This window comes from Carassius gibelio, chromosome A15 (genome assembly GCF_023724105.1).
Source record: "Carassius gibelio isolate Cgi1373 ecotype wild population from Czech Republic chromosome A15, carGib1.2-hapl.c, whole genome shotgun sequence".
NCBI lineage: Eukaryota > Metazoa > Chordata > Actinopteri > Cypriniformes > Cyprinidae > Carassius > Carassius gibelio.
In genome coordinates this window covers 1,880,489-1,896,682 of record NC_068385.1, presented here as the reverse complement: position 1 = coordinate 1,896,682, position 16,194 = coordinate 1,880,489, and the positions used below count along the sequence as shown (strand labels likewise).

The following is a 16,194-nucleotide window of genomic DNA, read 5'->3' as shown; positions in this document are numbered from 1 at the left end:
TCTCAGAATTCTTGGATTAATTGAAAGGTCAGAAATACATCATTTAATTTTGTAACCAATGTCTTTGTTGTTTTAATCAATTTAATAAATCTTGCGTGGAGATTTCAAAAACATTTAAAAAAGCAGCAAGTTCTTGGTAGCGCTTTAATCAGTGGGGCACTGACCCAGAGGTGACTGTACAAACAAGAATCACTGTGAGATTTCACAGCTGTGCTTATCTTCCCAGGCCCTTCATGACAAACAAGTGTCTCCTCCAGAATCCTTATCCTTTTAACATTCAGCCCTATAGCAACTTAAACAGCTCGAGTTAAATATTCAATGATCACTTTGGTCTCATATTCATTCACATGTTTTTTCCCCCTCCATGAATAATTTAAGTCTATGTTCTGTTTTTGTTTTTTGAGGTTAAATTCCAGAGTGTGGAAACTTACTGAACAGCTTGAGTCTTTTAGACTCTGTCCAAAAGGCTTGAAAGGTCATTATCGGGTTTATTATTGACTAGCAGGGGTAATGCTATCAGGTTAAATATTAAGACCTACTGCCAATAAAACTAACTTCAAATAGACAAAATCATTATTGCAGGAGGAATAAACCAGTGCACGTTTCACACTTAAGTCACTATGGCCTGGAATATGAAGCCAGATCGATTAGAAAACTTCCTTGTGTTTATCTGCTTGCTTTGTATGTCGCAACCTCTCTAGAGTGACTCAACTTCCAGATGTTTCTAAAGCCTAAGCAAACAGGAGACAAAGACCGGTTAAGCGAGATATATTAAGGTCACGGTGGTTATTTCAATGGCCTTGAGAAGGAAATATTATGCAAAATGTGTGTGCTAAAGTTGTCAGAAGTTTACAGGAATAAGAGATATATGATTGGTGCCACATAACATTGAATCCATGCTATTGAAAATAAAGCAGTCCAATGAAAGCACAGTGTAGGCAGATACAGTCAATTTTACATCCTGCAATTAAAGAATGGTCAGCTGCACTGGTCTCGTTTGCTATTTATAACCTTAAAGTGTAAAATTAGCAGATGGATTCAGGGTTATGACACTACATCTGCAATAGCACAGGTCTGCAGAACTGCAAATCATTTAGACAGCTTGTGCATCATCAATTCAAAGTGTACACCTATTTAGTTGTTGTTAGATACCATTTTCACATGACTGTCCCTTTTATTTATTTATATGTTATGCTCACTCTATCTGATCTTTCAAAGAGTACTGTGTGCAGCTATCAGATTGTGAGCAGAAAATAACATTGCCATGTAAGGATAGTTTACAAGCAACAGTCCGTCATCCAATATAAAAATTAATTATTTTTAAAAGAAATCACATGACGGCCTAGTTTTTAGTTTCACTTCTTTATTTATTTTGTGATCGAGATGTTTTAATATAATTCCATATCCATTTCCAGGCTGCGTGTGCCATCATTCCCATTCTGTCCAGCTGGCTTCAGTTCGGCGCCTGCTGTGCGTCAGAGTGTGAGTGAAATAACAGTGAGCGCGCGCTATCTAGCTGTCGTATTAAGACTTGCCTGAAATGAATTCATTATGAAAATCATACATTCATTTCCATTCAAGACAGCATGCAACAAAAATTATTTTTGGATCGTTTTTAAGAAGAATATTTTATGCTGTATTCAAAATAATAAAAAATATATGTATAAATATAGAGTCCTATTTATACATTTTCTCATGATAAATTGTATGCATATATATATATATATATATATATATATATATATATATATATATATATATATATATATATATATATATATATAAGCGCATATATAATGTAACGTAGGCTATGTAATGTCAAACTATTGATAATTATTTATTTATTCTGAATTCTTGGAAATAGTTATTAAAGACCACAATACATTTAATATTCTGTAGAAACCATGGCGTCTACAATTGAGAAAAGTGCTGTGCACTTTTTTTTAATGTATTTTTTATTTTTTTTGACCTTCCTTCAATTGTCCCAACTTCCTGTGAGCTAAATACTTTTCTGACTGTGAATCACTTCCTGTCGTGATGTTGCATTGAAAGCTGCTATAGTTCACACGACCTGTTCTGCGTAAATCGTGTGAGATGTCTGAGGGGAAACCGAACTTTCTGGAACACAGATCTGAAACTTTAACAGTGACAAACTTTAACATCAACAATAGGGCAGTTTAATGTTACAACAAGTGACAAGTGACAGAGACGGAATTTTTTATTTATAAAAAATGTACTATCTTCTTTTTCCAGCAGGTGGCACTATTTGCTCACTCCTATTCATTTAATCATACTCATATTCAGAAATTACCATCCAAATGGAAGTGAAATTTTTATTTATTTATTTATTTTGTAGATTTAAAACCCCATTATTTGTTTAAAATCATATTTACAATTTCCACTTCACACCTTGTGAACATACTTCCATAACGCTGCTAAGTTATTAACCAGATGGTTATCAATTCACAGCTGATAACAGCATTTTCAGTCTGCAATAGTTTATATAACTTTCCAGTAATATGCAGCACCATATTTGAACAACTGCCTATAGCAGTATATTGCCCGGTGTGTCAATGTGTTGGCTGATACAGAGAAAATCCTCATGGAGTGAGTGTATGTTTAAGTCTATCCATCTCTTCTTTCTCTGTTAAGCCTAACCTGATCTGCACTTTCATTACTTGAGGAGGATACTGGTGCGGATGACTATAGGTTAAGAACACTGACTCGGCAGCATTTCAACTGGCCGCAGAACCATCAAGCTCCTGTCATAAAGCTGACGTGGACATTTTTTCTGAGTGTTGTAAGCCAAAATACAAACTTGTTAAAGTTTTTCCTTTCAATTCAGTTGGTTAAAAGTGGCTTGGCTTGACTTTCTCATGGGGGAAGACAATTTGCAGTAGCTCTTCTCTGGCTTCAGTCCTCTTTACTGTTCATTTTGAAATGATGTCTCCTTCTTGGCAAGCTCTGGAGGAGAGGAGATTTTTCCCATGGGAAAGTGTGTTCCTGATACAGCAAGTTGGTGCTGTAACATTTCTTCATGTCTTTCAGTTGCAGCACTTTGCCACAAACACTTTTATGAACTCTGAACAGCAAAAAAGCTGTTTATTTACACAATCATATATAATTATTGAATTACCATAGTACTTTGACATTAAGGGAACTCAGCAAATCATAACTCAGTGGAAAGTCTAAAAAAAGTATTTTCTCATCTGAGTGGGCCGAGAGCAGTAGGCTACTTGTGAACAGTCATGCATGCATACACACTCAACATGTTTTTCCAGCCCTTATACAAAGTGTGCCTCTGATGACATAATGGGAGGTGTATTGCTGAACCAACAAGAGCATATATATGACAAGACAAGTTCCACCAAAGGGTTGTAAAATTGTAATGTATTGATACTGATCATAAAGTTAGTTTTTTTGGAAAAAGTCAATATTTTATGTTAAGTTATACGTACAAATTTAAGGTGATTTCAGGTAAAAACAGGTTATCTGGTAGAATTTAGTATCATAGTTCTGATTCCACCCAATTGCAAATTGTACAATTGTCTTCGAAATGTAACAGTTCGTTTGATTGGTCTGAATTTGGTGGTGGGCGGGAAAAATCTAAATTTGATATTGTTTGGGTGGGGAAAACTTAAAATAAGTGCACTAATATGCTTATTACAACTTTTCATTTAAAGAGGCCATAGAGAATATGGGATTAATATGGGAGTAATTTTATATTTATAAGGCTCAGTGGACTCACTTTTCACTTTTCTCCACCTTGTTTCATTTATCAATTTATCTAAAACTTGTGAGAACATAACTAGTTAACCATATTCAATACTGTACAATATAAATTATACGTATATAGCCTACTTATTAACATATAAGCATAAATTATCACTGAGAAATGATCACATAAAAAAAAAAAATCTGAATACTACATTTAACTGTATTGCAATTTTTATTTTTATTTTTACATTTTTATGGTTTTATGGTCTCGAGCCTTCAACATATTGTCAGTGTAAACGAAACTTTCCATATACCTTGAGTCAAGGACAAATTTCCCCTAGGGGACAATAAAGTGTATTCAATTTTATTTCATTTACTCTACATAACTAATAATAATAATAATAATAATAATAATAATAATGTTTGATTTATAAAGCGCTTTTAAAATACATAGAAACATATCAACAACTTTTCTTTTAAGTCAAAAATTTAACAACAACAAAAATCCATTAAGGTTACGTAAATGATGCTCAAACGGTCCAATGCGCGTGTAAACAAAACTTCATTTCCCACACTGCAACGCATCAAACGCTAAGTCACTTCAAACAGCTGACTGAGCGTGAGACCTAAGCGAGCGCTTCTCAAAGGGTTCACGGGATACACATACAACGTTTAAGGCGGAACAAGCTGACAACGCGTCCTGTCTGGCTGTCAAACCAGTCCGCGAGTATGTTTGAAGAGTATGCTAGCAGAACTCATTTGGAGTAAAACTGGCATCTCCGTTTAGTCTACATTCATTTACAAACATGACTTTGGATTAGTGTTTGCTGTAGTTCGAGCCCATGCCCCTAAAGCCGTGCCAATGCCGAGGAATGGATACTAGTGTCTCTGGCAAAGTTGGAAACATGGTCGCAAGTGATGAGGAGCATTTTGGCGCGAGCGATGGCAGTAATGCAGGGATGGACGCGCTTCATCAGTGCGAACTCATCCAGAACCTGATCGAGATCTCCATCTCTAGTCTGAAAGGGCTCCGGACCAAGTGCGCCGCATCTAACGACCTGACCCAACACGAGATACGCGCTTTGGAGGTAAAGTGTTTTGTGTGTGTTTTTTTAATGCCTGTGTGTACTTGGATAACAAGCTATAGGGCATCTAGACAATGTTCATGCGAGGTTGCAGGTTAAGTCAAATAAGTACCATGACATTTGTGCGATCCAGTGTTAGACAGGGAATGATAGTTCTTGATATGCCAAAATGATAATGTTTGCTTTGTAGGTGCATCTTCAAGTCATCATTTATTTTATTGTCTATTAACATATTGACACAAAATGTCATGGAAACCCCCTCTTAGTTGACATTACTTCCTGGATCTTGAGGTAGTTGTTTAGGGTGCAACTGTCTACCCCCTCCCTGATGTCAAGTTTTACTTGTGTAATGTTGTGCATTGCTCGGTAGAAAAGTTTTGCACTTGGAATGGAATGAACAGAAATATCATGGAACAGGTTGCTCTTTTATTGGCACCACCATGTTAAGATCACATGACCAGCTGTGTCATGAAAATAATGTTTACTTTATATGGTGATTTCAGCCATAAACAGACATTTAAGCCATACAGCAACCACTTTTTGTAATTCTTTTACAGATTTTTTTTTTTAAATGAAGGTGAAAATGCTTTAATTTTGATTCATTTTATAATCATTAGGAATGGGCAATAACACTTATTTTGTTTTCGATACGATACCGATACTTTTAAAAGCCAGTATCATCAATATTGATACAATACAATGCTTCTAAACTGAACTTTTAAATGATGAAAGGTATTAGATTATTAAATTACTAAGAGTAAAATGGGTAAAGATATCCACTTAAATTTATATTTAAAATGCATTTTAACATTTAATACGCCTTAATTGCAACTTATTAGGTTATATTTTCATTTACACATGGTTAATTGGGACTGCCAGTAAATGGCTGTTTCGTGCATATGCAATCTTTTTATTCTGACCGTGCATGATTTATACTAACATTACAAAATAAAACATGATCAATATAAATTTTAAATGTTGAATTTTAATGCATGTAATTGCACATACTGTAGGCTACAATTTCAGTTTGTTTATTGTGAAATAACTTCGACGTATGTTTTTTCTGTCCTCTGATAAGCATTGTTCTGTGCTGCCGTTCCCAAAAGCATCAATGCTTTCTTTTGGTATAATTTTGGAAAATGCAGCTTTGTTTGAATGGACTTTCAGCAGTGAGTGAATGCTCTCTGTGATTGATTGATTGATTCAGTCTCGCAGCCTTTGTTCAGATGAGCAGGAAAATACACAGGTTATTTGTCCAATTCGATGCATATTGTACGCAGTATCATTATTTTTGTTTTGTTAAATAAACTCACAGGTAAATAAAAATACTTAGTATCGATATTTAACTTGGTATCGATATGTTGATACTTCAGGATCGATATGCCCATCCCTAATACTCATTCTCATGTTAATCACTGCAACAGAATACCTTTTCAATAGTGTATTGTAGATGAGCAAACTAGTCAACGTCCTGTAGGTGTTTTAAAACTATATGTTCCATGTCAGACAACCTGTTTTCTTAGTTTAGTTCTGCAAACAAGAGGAGCATATGTCAGAGGAGTGTTAGTGCTACTTTTAACCATACGCAGGTATTTTGCAACAGTGGTTAACGCCTCCCACAAAAATGAACTGAAATCCCAAGTTGGTCAAACCTTTTTGAACAGCGTGACTTTTAATATTGTTATGGTTGTATTTAATAAAACACCATCAATTTGTGGCTTTTCTGTGAAGACGAAATTAAGGTCAGTCACCTTCTTCTCTGAATCAAAACATGGCTTTCATGTTCGCAGCTTCCAAACACTCACTTTTAAATAATCAAGAAGGGCTTGAGGCTTCGTTAAATAAACTGTTAAACTTGAATTTTCATGACGCTAGTTCTCTCAGACCCAGGTAATTGTGACATTGTGGTTTGTCTGGTGCTTGTTTTGCCGATACTTATCTACTGGTTGTGTACATCTTAGGGAGGCGCTTTATTATTTCTTATGATGAAATTTAGAAATAACACTTGCTCAAGTTAGGTCATGTCAAGTTTTCTTTTTTCTTTTTTTTGATCACTTTCTATATTATCAGCCAAGTGCAAGAAAAATAATCAAATACATGTCCTTTGAAACCACCACAGCAATGTTTATATAACATAGTTTGATAATGTGTGGTGGCCCTAGGCCACATAGTGAACTGTAATTACAAGAAAAATGCAATAAATAGTCAGCAATAGGCCTAGGTACCCATAGTATTATATAAAAGCTAGTGTATAACAAAGTGCAGACAAAGGCAGATAGACTTGAATTGCAAGATGTGAACATAGAGTCTAGTGCTCATAAAAAGACTGTAATGCGGCAAGTATTGTGCTGAGGTAGAACAATAACAAGCAGAGTCAGGATAATGGTTTACATTTCTCTGCATTGAGTGGGGATGGACAGTCCATTTGTTGATTGTCGGAGCTATTTGATAGTCTAGTGGTTTTGGAAGTTTCCTCCAGATGGTAGGGGTATAAAAAATAGGCCTGCTGCAAGAGACGGTGTTGACGGTGTAACCGACTTAAAGCCGCGACACCGGTTACATCACTCTCGCCCTGTGACACCGTCCCCACCGTCGTTTAGATTTTTTTTTAAGTATTAGTTTTTTCTTAAAATTAAAAATTACAGTCCACGCACCCCGTGAGAGAAGAGAGAGAAAAAAAATGAGGAGGAAGCCCACGTCGAGCCCCAGCCCAAAAGAAAAAAAAAACTCTGCACGCACTGTTTTTTTTTTTTTCTTATAGAGAAGCTACTGACTTGTCATTTATGCAGGCTATAAGTTCATTTTGGAAGTTTTTCTTTTACATTCGTTTCTTATTTATATGGTTTTATCTTATTTAAACTTTGTGTAATTTATTTAGGCCTATTTTATTATTTTATTCCTTTTAAAAACGTTCTAATATTGGCTGGGCAATAAACGATCTATGGTTCCTATTTGTTTAGTTCCATAGTTGATTTTAATATTTTTCAGGGTAACACTTTAGAATAAGGTTCCATTAGTTAATGTTAGTTAACTACTTTCGTTAACATGAACTAAGCAAGAACAATCCTTCTACAGCATTTATAAGTCTTAGTTCATGTTAATTTCAACATTTACTAATGCATTATTTAAATCAAAAGTTGTGCTTGTTAACATTAGTTAATGCACTGTGAATTACCATGAACTAACAATGAATAACTGTATTTTCATTAACTAACATTAACGAAGATGAATAAATACAGTAATAAATGTATTATTCATTGTTTGTTCATGTTAATTAATACATTAACTAACATTAACTAATGGAACCTTATTCTAAAGTGTTACCTTTTTCAGCCTATGCATGGTGGTATTATTATTCGTTGTGTTAATAAAAAGGTCTGTATTTAATATCAGTGAGTTTTTTATTTTATTTTGTCCATTCAAGCAATTGGCGCCGAATTGCCAATTGCTGCTAATTCAAAACTAGAAGTATAATGCACACGCATTTATAAGCTATTTAAAAGAGAGGAAGCAAGGAAAAGAGGACCCCCTCCCCCACGGTGATACCGGTATTAAGGGTGTTGTAACATGTTGATTAATGATTTAACACATTTTCACAAAATTTTCCTCACCGTGGCAACCCTAGTATGAAACTAACAAGAGATGGACTGATAATGTTGCTATCAAGTCTTTTTTTTTATCATTGATAGCTGAAAGTTTGGTTCCAGTGATGTGCTGAGCCATTTTCACTATCTACAGCAGAGCTCTTTTGTCTAAAGCAGAGCAGTCAACATACCTGACAGTGATCCAGCAGGTAACACAGGTACACTCTATGACACACCGAAGAAGCCATCATGTTTTCATTGGCTGTCTTAAGTCTCACCTGGAAGAATGGTACTGTCAGGTTAAGGATGAGGTGTTCACGGTGTTCATGTCATTACTAAGGTGCACATCTTTGTCTGAACTCTCTAATAATGTCATCTTGTGATTTTCTTTTCACCTGACTTTGAGCTGTCTTACCTTTTCCCTGTAGGCTGTCTTGTTGATATCAACTTATGTAATTGCTTTGATGTTCAATGACAGTCTTTGTTTAGCAAGGTGGGTATTGCGGTGGACTCCGTACACAACTCCCGGTGACTCCGGTGTTTAGAAAGGTTGCCTTTGAAGTCAAGGAACAGCCAGTGGCCTTGGCTCTTTTGATACCTGTAGAGAGGGGGAGGTTCAGTTGAAGAGCTGTAGCCATCAAAAGCTTTCAGTGGACAGTAGTGGAAGGATGAGAGGAGACAGACAAAGTGAATATGGTGTCAGACCTCAAAGGGCAGCTTGACATCCCAAGGGCCAGCTCAGAGTGAGGGTGATGGTGGCCTGGCAACCTGAGTCCCTGGCTGCATCATCCGCGAGGTAGCACGGGATTCCCTACCTGCTCACTTCATGGACCTACAAGGATAACATTTGCATACCCACTGAGGAGACCAATCTCCTGTGGTTATCAAAATGTGCCCAGAGAGAACAAGCACAGTCCTTTTGGAAAGTAGGATTTTACAGTCCTACTCCCGAAGAGACACTTTTCTGTTGAGTACACTTGTCCATTGTCCAGGTTAGCTTCAACGTTATTCTAAAATACCTAAAAAATCTAGCCAGAGTCTACAGGATTACCTGAAAGTTACAGGCCGGTGTGTTTGATTAGGTTTGGAGTTAATCTCTTCAGGACAATTTTCCCCTGCTTAAAGGTTTCTAGTAATCCTAAAGTTCTAGAGTTTAACCAAAACAGTTGAGCAGGACTTTTTTTGCTACTTATGAACATACTTGAATAAAGACCTTTTCACAATGAGTGCGATGCGAATCGCAGACGAATGGTGCTTTCACACCAAAGATAACAAGAAGGATCCGCCATCTTCTCTTATCCGGGATACTCTTCTTCTGTGTTTGTTTACACTGGTTTTTGAAAGAGCGCCACCACTCTTGCCTTTTTGTGCAACATCAGCCGCTCCGGTCATGTGATCCTAGCTCAAATCTTATTGGACGGCCCATGTTTTAGCTTTGTGAAATTGAGAAGATTCGTCAGACTGGTAAAAAAAAAAAAAAAAAGAAATAGCACTTTCGCTGCGCAAATTTTCACGGTGGATGTGGAAAGGCCTTTTCCCCAGCACTCAAAGCAAAGCACAGAGTGACGGTGCGAAATGGCAATTATCGTTTAGACTCTTGTCAGTAAATCTCGCAGAATTCCTGTGGATGAACTGGCTGTCTCTCTGTGCTTGTTCTCGAGAAGTGGAGACAATTCAGACATTGAAGGAATGACTGTGGTTGGCAGCTGAGAATCTCTGGTTAGTGGCTTGTCTTCTCTGGCCATTGGAACGATTGCTGTGTGTTTGTGCTATTATGGCTGTTCCTATATTTAGCAAGTATGCTCCCTACACATTCATGTGATTAGTGAGCAAGATTCCTCAATCTGATGGAGGTTTGCGAAAGTGAATCTGACTCTGCACGCTACAATCTCATAATGCCGCAACTACACTAAACACTTTTGTGTAGACAGAGGGCATCCATCAAAGGGCTGAAGAACAAAAGTGGTGGAAAGTTCAGGCAATGCGTTCCTCCCTCTCTTTGCTTGAACAAAAAGCCTGAATTGCAGGCTGAATTGCATTAGGAGTAGGGTTACATCAAGCACTCAGAATAAACGGTGTAGACTGTGTCTATGGATATTGGAGAAGACGAGCAGTTTGCAAAATGAAATATCTTTTATCTGTTTCAATGGGGGAACAAAGGAAAATCCTTTGGTTTTAGTTTGATCTAGTGAGGGGAATAGAGGCAGACCTGGACATTAGCAGATGTCCAACAACCATGTGTTACACAATTACTTAACAAATGGGTGTTACGTTTCTGTCCGGGAGTAGACCCACACTCTCATATTTCATATTCATGTTGACAACGATTTAGTCTGGAGGTCACCAAGTCGTTGTACTAGAAGGTGTTGCTGCTTGACTTCTGTAATCAGTTGTATCAGGAAGTGGATCACCCCAGGCAGACCACTGGTAGTTGCCAACTTTTATTGAAAACACACAACTTCACACAAAGTCACACTGTCTTTGTCTTTCAGTGCCGACATCTGGCTATAACTAAATGTTCTCCACAGGCTCAGTACAGATCTGGCCACAACCACTCTGTGGCCGGAGTCTGTCGATGTGCAAGACTGTGTTCTCAGAAGCAAATCATGCTTCTGTTAAAAATTAGTAGATGCAAGTTTTTTTTATTGCTCAGGAAGTGCTGTGTATTGAAGTCACATTTTCTACTTGTTTTGTGCTGGCTGTGTGTTTTGGGATTTCCTGTGGATGGGCATAGCTGATCTAACAGAGAATGTACAAAAACCTAGTATCCTCCAAAAATCCACCAGTTTGATATAATTGCATGCAAGTTTTGTGTCAATTATGCTCAAATTCAAATTACCTTAAAGATCTGTAGTCTGAGGACTTTTGGTCTGGTAATGATGCCCCTAGGGTAATCTTTGTTAAATTAGTTACCAGGATTTGAGCAGTATGATGGTTAAAATCCTTTTAATTTGTGGTCTACGATAACACAAGTTTTACCAATGCACACTTGACGTTGCTGGTTATTTGGTGCTGTCCCATCATGCTGCTGTGACCTCACTCTTGATGAAGGGGTCTCCCCCATCTGAAGGCAAAGTGGGAGAAAAAGGGGGCGCTTAATGTGTCATCTGTGTAAATTAGGAGAACAATTCCAGCAACTTCTCCAGCTTTCTGTAAATCGATGTCTCTTAGAAATCCACTGCCGATCAGAAAACATTAAAATTGATAGCTCACCCAAAAATGAATATCCTGTCATCATTGACTCAACTTGTATATTGTTCCAAATCTATTTGACAGTATTTCTAAGAACATTTCACTTTATTTATTTATTTTTTTGTAATCAAGTTCAATGGGGTTTAAACAACATTGAGATAGCAACTTTTCAAATGTCTTAATTTGTGTTATAAAGAAGAAAGTAAAACCGGTTTGGAACAATGTATCTTTAAGTGCTCTTGGTTAAAACATAGCATTAACCTATTCTGTCCTGTGGTCCATTTAAAAGTTTATCCAAAATGGTTTAACCTGGAAAGTACACTGACTCATGACACAAATATATATCAGCTGATTTCCTTTTAAATTACTACCTGCAACAACCTTTTTGACAAGATATCTTGAGTACAGGTATGTGGCTTATTGCAAAATCATTACATTTGCAGTGGACGGGAAGAAGGATTGCCACACTTTTGGATGTGATAAAACCTATTGATGACACAGTCTTGTCTTCAGCTCCAGGGCAGTGGCAATCTTAAGTACTTGAGTGATATTACTGGATAATGCTCTTTCATGTAAAAGACCTTAATTGTCTGAAGAGATCTGGGAAAAACGCATTTTGAAGAATCACAACTCCCTAGCATCTCAGTTTTGGTTTCTGGGAAATGCGAGTCTTTGCTTGGTATAGCATGAGTGCTCATCAAAGGCTTTTTAAGGTTCATTTGCACTTTGTTTCTATGGATGGAAAGTTAACACATCACTGCAAGGCCCATTAAATGCAGTGGAGCATAGGCCTCTCAACCGGCTAATGTTTGTTCATATCAGGAAATCCCCATGTGGTTTTTCTACAGCTTTATCTTTCTTTTTCTCCCTCTTTCTCTTCTGTTGTGTCTTATGCTTCACGAACCATTGCGCTTTATTGTCTGGTGCTGAACATTTTATTCTTTGTGTGTGTGTGTGTGTGTGTGTGTGTGTGTGCTTGACTTGCCTTTATTAGCAACGTTTCACTCAGGGTTTTTCTATTAAAAATTCTGTTTTGGATTTCATCATTGAGTATAACAATTTGTAATCCTTTACCGATTCCAAATTACATGACAAAAATTTTAGTTTGTCACGTAATCCATCATATTACGCATTTTAAGTAATGTACCATATTTTTCAGACTATAAGTCGCACCTGGGTATAAGTCGCATCAGTCCAAAAATAAGTCATGATGAGGAAAAAAACATAAATAAGTCGCACTGGATTGTAAGTCGCATTTATTTAGAAGCAAGAACCAAGAGAAAACATTACCGTCTACAGCCGCTGTAGACGGTAATGTTTTCTTTTGGTTCATTTCTCTCGGTTCATGTCAAATGAATTTTGATAAATAAGTCGCACCTGACTATAAGTCGCAGGACCAGTCAAACTATGAAAAAAGTGGGACTTATAGTCCAGAAAATACTGTAATCAGACTACTTTTAGATTACTTCTAGATCACTTTTGACCTATTTCGTTTATCACATTGATTTAAAAATCTGATACTATACTAAAAAAATACAAAGAGCAAAAAAATATATTTCATTTGTTGCTATTAACAGCATGAAGTACATTAATCTGGGGTTTGTGAAGGAACTGCAGGGGGGTTATGAGTTTAATGAAAAGCTAATAATAAAAATGTTAAATGTAAATAATCATTTTAAAATCAATTAAAAAAAAAATTATTATATTATATTTGTTTTCCTGCATGTCATGTGACCGTAACAAACATCAGAGAACTGTGAACATGCAAATGTGGTATTTAATTAAGATATTAATTTGAAAATATCCGGGGTACTTCAGATAATTATATTATGTAAAAGAGGATCAGATGACAAAAAAAATTGTGAATATGTGAATTTGTGCGTTTTCATGTGTTTAAAAGACAAAAGCCTTCTAAAGACTTATTAATGTTAATTAATAAGTTTAGCCACCTGACTTATCTAATTGTGAATGTCCTTAAAACTGGAAGACTTTCTGAATGTAAATAAGCAGTAGGCTATTTCATAAAGGAAAGTTTAAAAGATGAAATTTTGTAAATATGTAATCATGTAATCATAAAAACAAGTAACTAGTCTGATTACAAGTTGTTTTTTTATATAATTTAATCTTACTACAAATACTTAATTTTTAGAATCTGATTACATTATCCAGATTACATGTAATCAGTTACAACCCAGCGCAAATTATTTAATGGATCGATTGCCAATGCCACATTCAACTGAAATAATATTGCATATATAATAGCATGCATTATCCCATATGCTTTTATGTTATTGTCAGAAACATTAGGAGCAGGTTTGCTTGTATTGGTGACACAGTGTGTAACAGGATCCACGCCACTCCACTACAGTCTCAGTTACCTTATCTGGTACAACTATGACGCTTCTTTTTGCAAACCTTTTTATGCATGTTGTATTTGATGAAATGACATTATTTTCAGTGCATGCCTACACAAAACAAAGTAGATGTGGAAATAACATTATCTAATCATGACTTTCTCCATGCACACTCATACCAGGAACACTCTTCTTCCTGAAACGGTTGCAGCATCATTTTACCAGGAACTGTATTGATGAAATCAGCATCACACTTGCTACACTCTTGATTGCCAATGTACTCTCTTTTATGTAGTAACAGACACCATCTCCCCTTATGAATTGTGTCTGTTAATTCTCTATTATGAAGCTCACTTTGCATCTAAGAGGCCTGGTGCTTTTAAATACCACAGAAGATTCTCAATCTATCCATCTCTGGTCTCACGCAAACACTTTAGTTAAGCAGGTCCCCCCGGCCCATACTCAAGCTGCCCCTTGAGGGGTGTAACGGAGACGGCAGATGAGGGGAGAGATAGTCATTGAATACAGGTGCACTCCTGCACATTGTGCCAGGCTATGTCTGGTGCAAGCTAACACCCTGTTGTCTTTGAGGTTCGCTCGTGGCCGACCGATGCATCAAATCAGCATCAAATGGGGGCATTTTCAAAGAGTGCCTAGAGAAAAGAGCCAGCACAGCTTCTCAGACTGCTATAGACCTCCTGAAACTTTAATGATATGCTGCTCTTGTTCTCTTTTGAAGACTGCACTACATACTGTGTTGGCGGTTTTGCCTGGGTGAGGTGATAATACGCTCATACATAAAGCCATGCGCTGCTGTCTTGTCTCTCAGTAGAATTAACAGCTGCGCTATTCCTGATTGCTGTGATATGAATGGAGAGAGCTAATCAAGTGCACAGGTGGCAGGTTGCTGGGCTACAGGTTCAGGCGAATTTGCCACTGTGACCTACCAAAGCTCTTGTAGACAAAAGAGTGTGTTTCTCTGTAGTGATCTCTATACGGAGCACGAGTTTTGATTAAAAATGATGATGTGCAACAATGTGTGAAATCTAGAATTGGTTTGAATTAATCTTGCACTCTGGTGGTTTGCATAAGCGACTGGTGCTACTACTGTTCCTGCTCTGCAACACCTTCTGGCCTGATGCATTCTGACTGCTGTGCTGTGGCTGTGTAGTAACTGCCACTCCACTCCGTGCATTTCAACCCCGGCACGCAATTTTTATCGGGGAACCTCCCGGAAACGCGATTGGGCTAGTTTTGAACTAGTTTTGAGAAGCAACTGGGCAGACTTTGTTGTGAAAACCTGGCAACCCTGATCTGAACACACGTGCTGGAGATATATTACTAATCACAGCAGTGCCTTTACTGATGAGATATGCATTAAAATCGAATTCAATTTTTTGCACAGCCCTAATTCTGACTGTCTTTATATGACAGAAATGTGAATTTTATTTATTTATTATTATTATTTTTTTAAGGCATTATCAATGCCTAGAAGCACAGTGAAGTCTTTTATTAAGAAGTGGAAGGTTTTTGGTACATCAAAGACCCTCCCTGGATCAAGACGTCACTCTAAACTGTATTAAAGAGCCAGGAGGAAACTGGTCAGAGAGGTGACCAAGATGCCTACAGCAACTCAGAAGCAGTTACAGGAATTTATGACAAAGAGTGGTCATTGTGTGTATGTGACAACAATATCACAAATTCTCCACAAATGTGGTTTGTATGGGAGGGTTGCAAGAAAAAAAGCCACTTCTCAAGAAAGGTCACATGCAGTCACCAACAGTGATACTTTTACTTTACTTTACTTTACTTTACTGTGATACTTTTGTTTAGGGCTCTTTGATAAATAGAAACAAAATAAATAGAACAAAATGAATTTTATATATAATGTGTGTATATATATAAATTATTTAATATTTATATATATATATATATATATATATATATATATATATACATATACATATATATATATATATATATATATATATATATATATATATATATATATATATATATATATATATATATATATATATATATGTATGTATGTATGTATGTATATGTGTGTGTGTGTGTGTGTGTGTGTGTGTGTGTGTGTGTGTGTGTGTGTGATAGCGAGTCAGAGCGATGTTCTTGTTTACTACTAGTTTAAATGTGAAATAAACATGAATGAACATCTCATGCCTCATGTAATCGCTCAATCATTGTTTTCGACCTGGGAAAGACAGCAATAAAACAGCTTGTAAACAAAATGTCATG

General features: G+C 36.6%; 1 protein-coding gene across 1 annotated transcript in view; it reads left to right on the top strand.

Annotated features, from left to right (window-relative positions):
* Positions 1 to 4,348: 4,348 nt before the first annotated feature.
* Positions 4,349 to 16,194, top strand: part of LOC128028923 (kinase suppressor of Ras 1) — a 32,804-nt gene continuing 20,958 nt past the window's right edge. Inside the window, exon 1 of the mRNA XM_052616268.1 lies at positions 4,349 to 4,805. Within this exon, the coding sequence (XP_052472228.1) occupies positions 4,560 to 4,805 (246 nt within the window). The 5' untranslated portion in view covers positions 4,349 to 4,559. The remainder of the gene's footprint in view (positions 4,806 to 16,194) is intronic.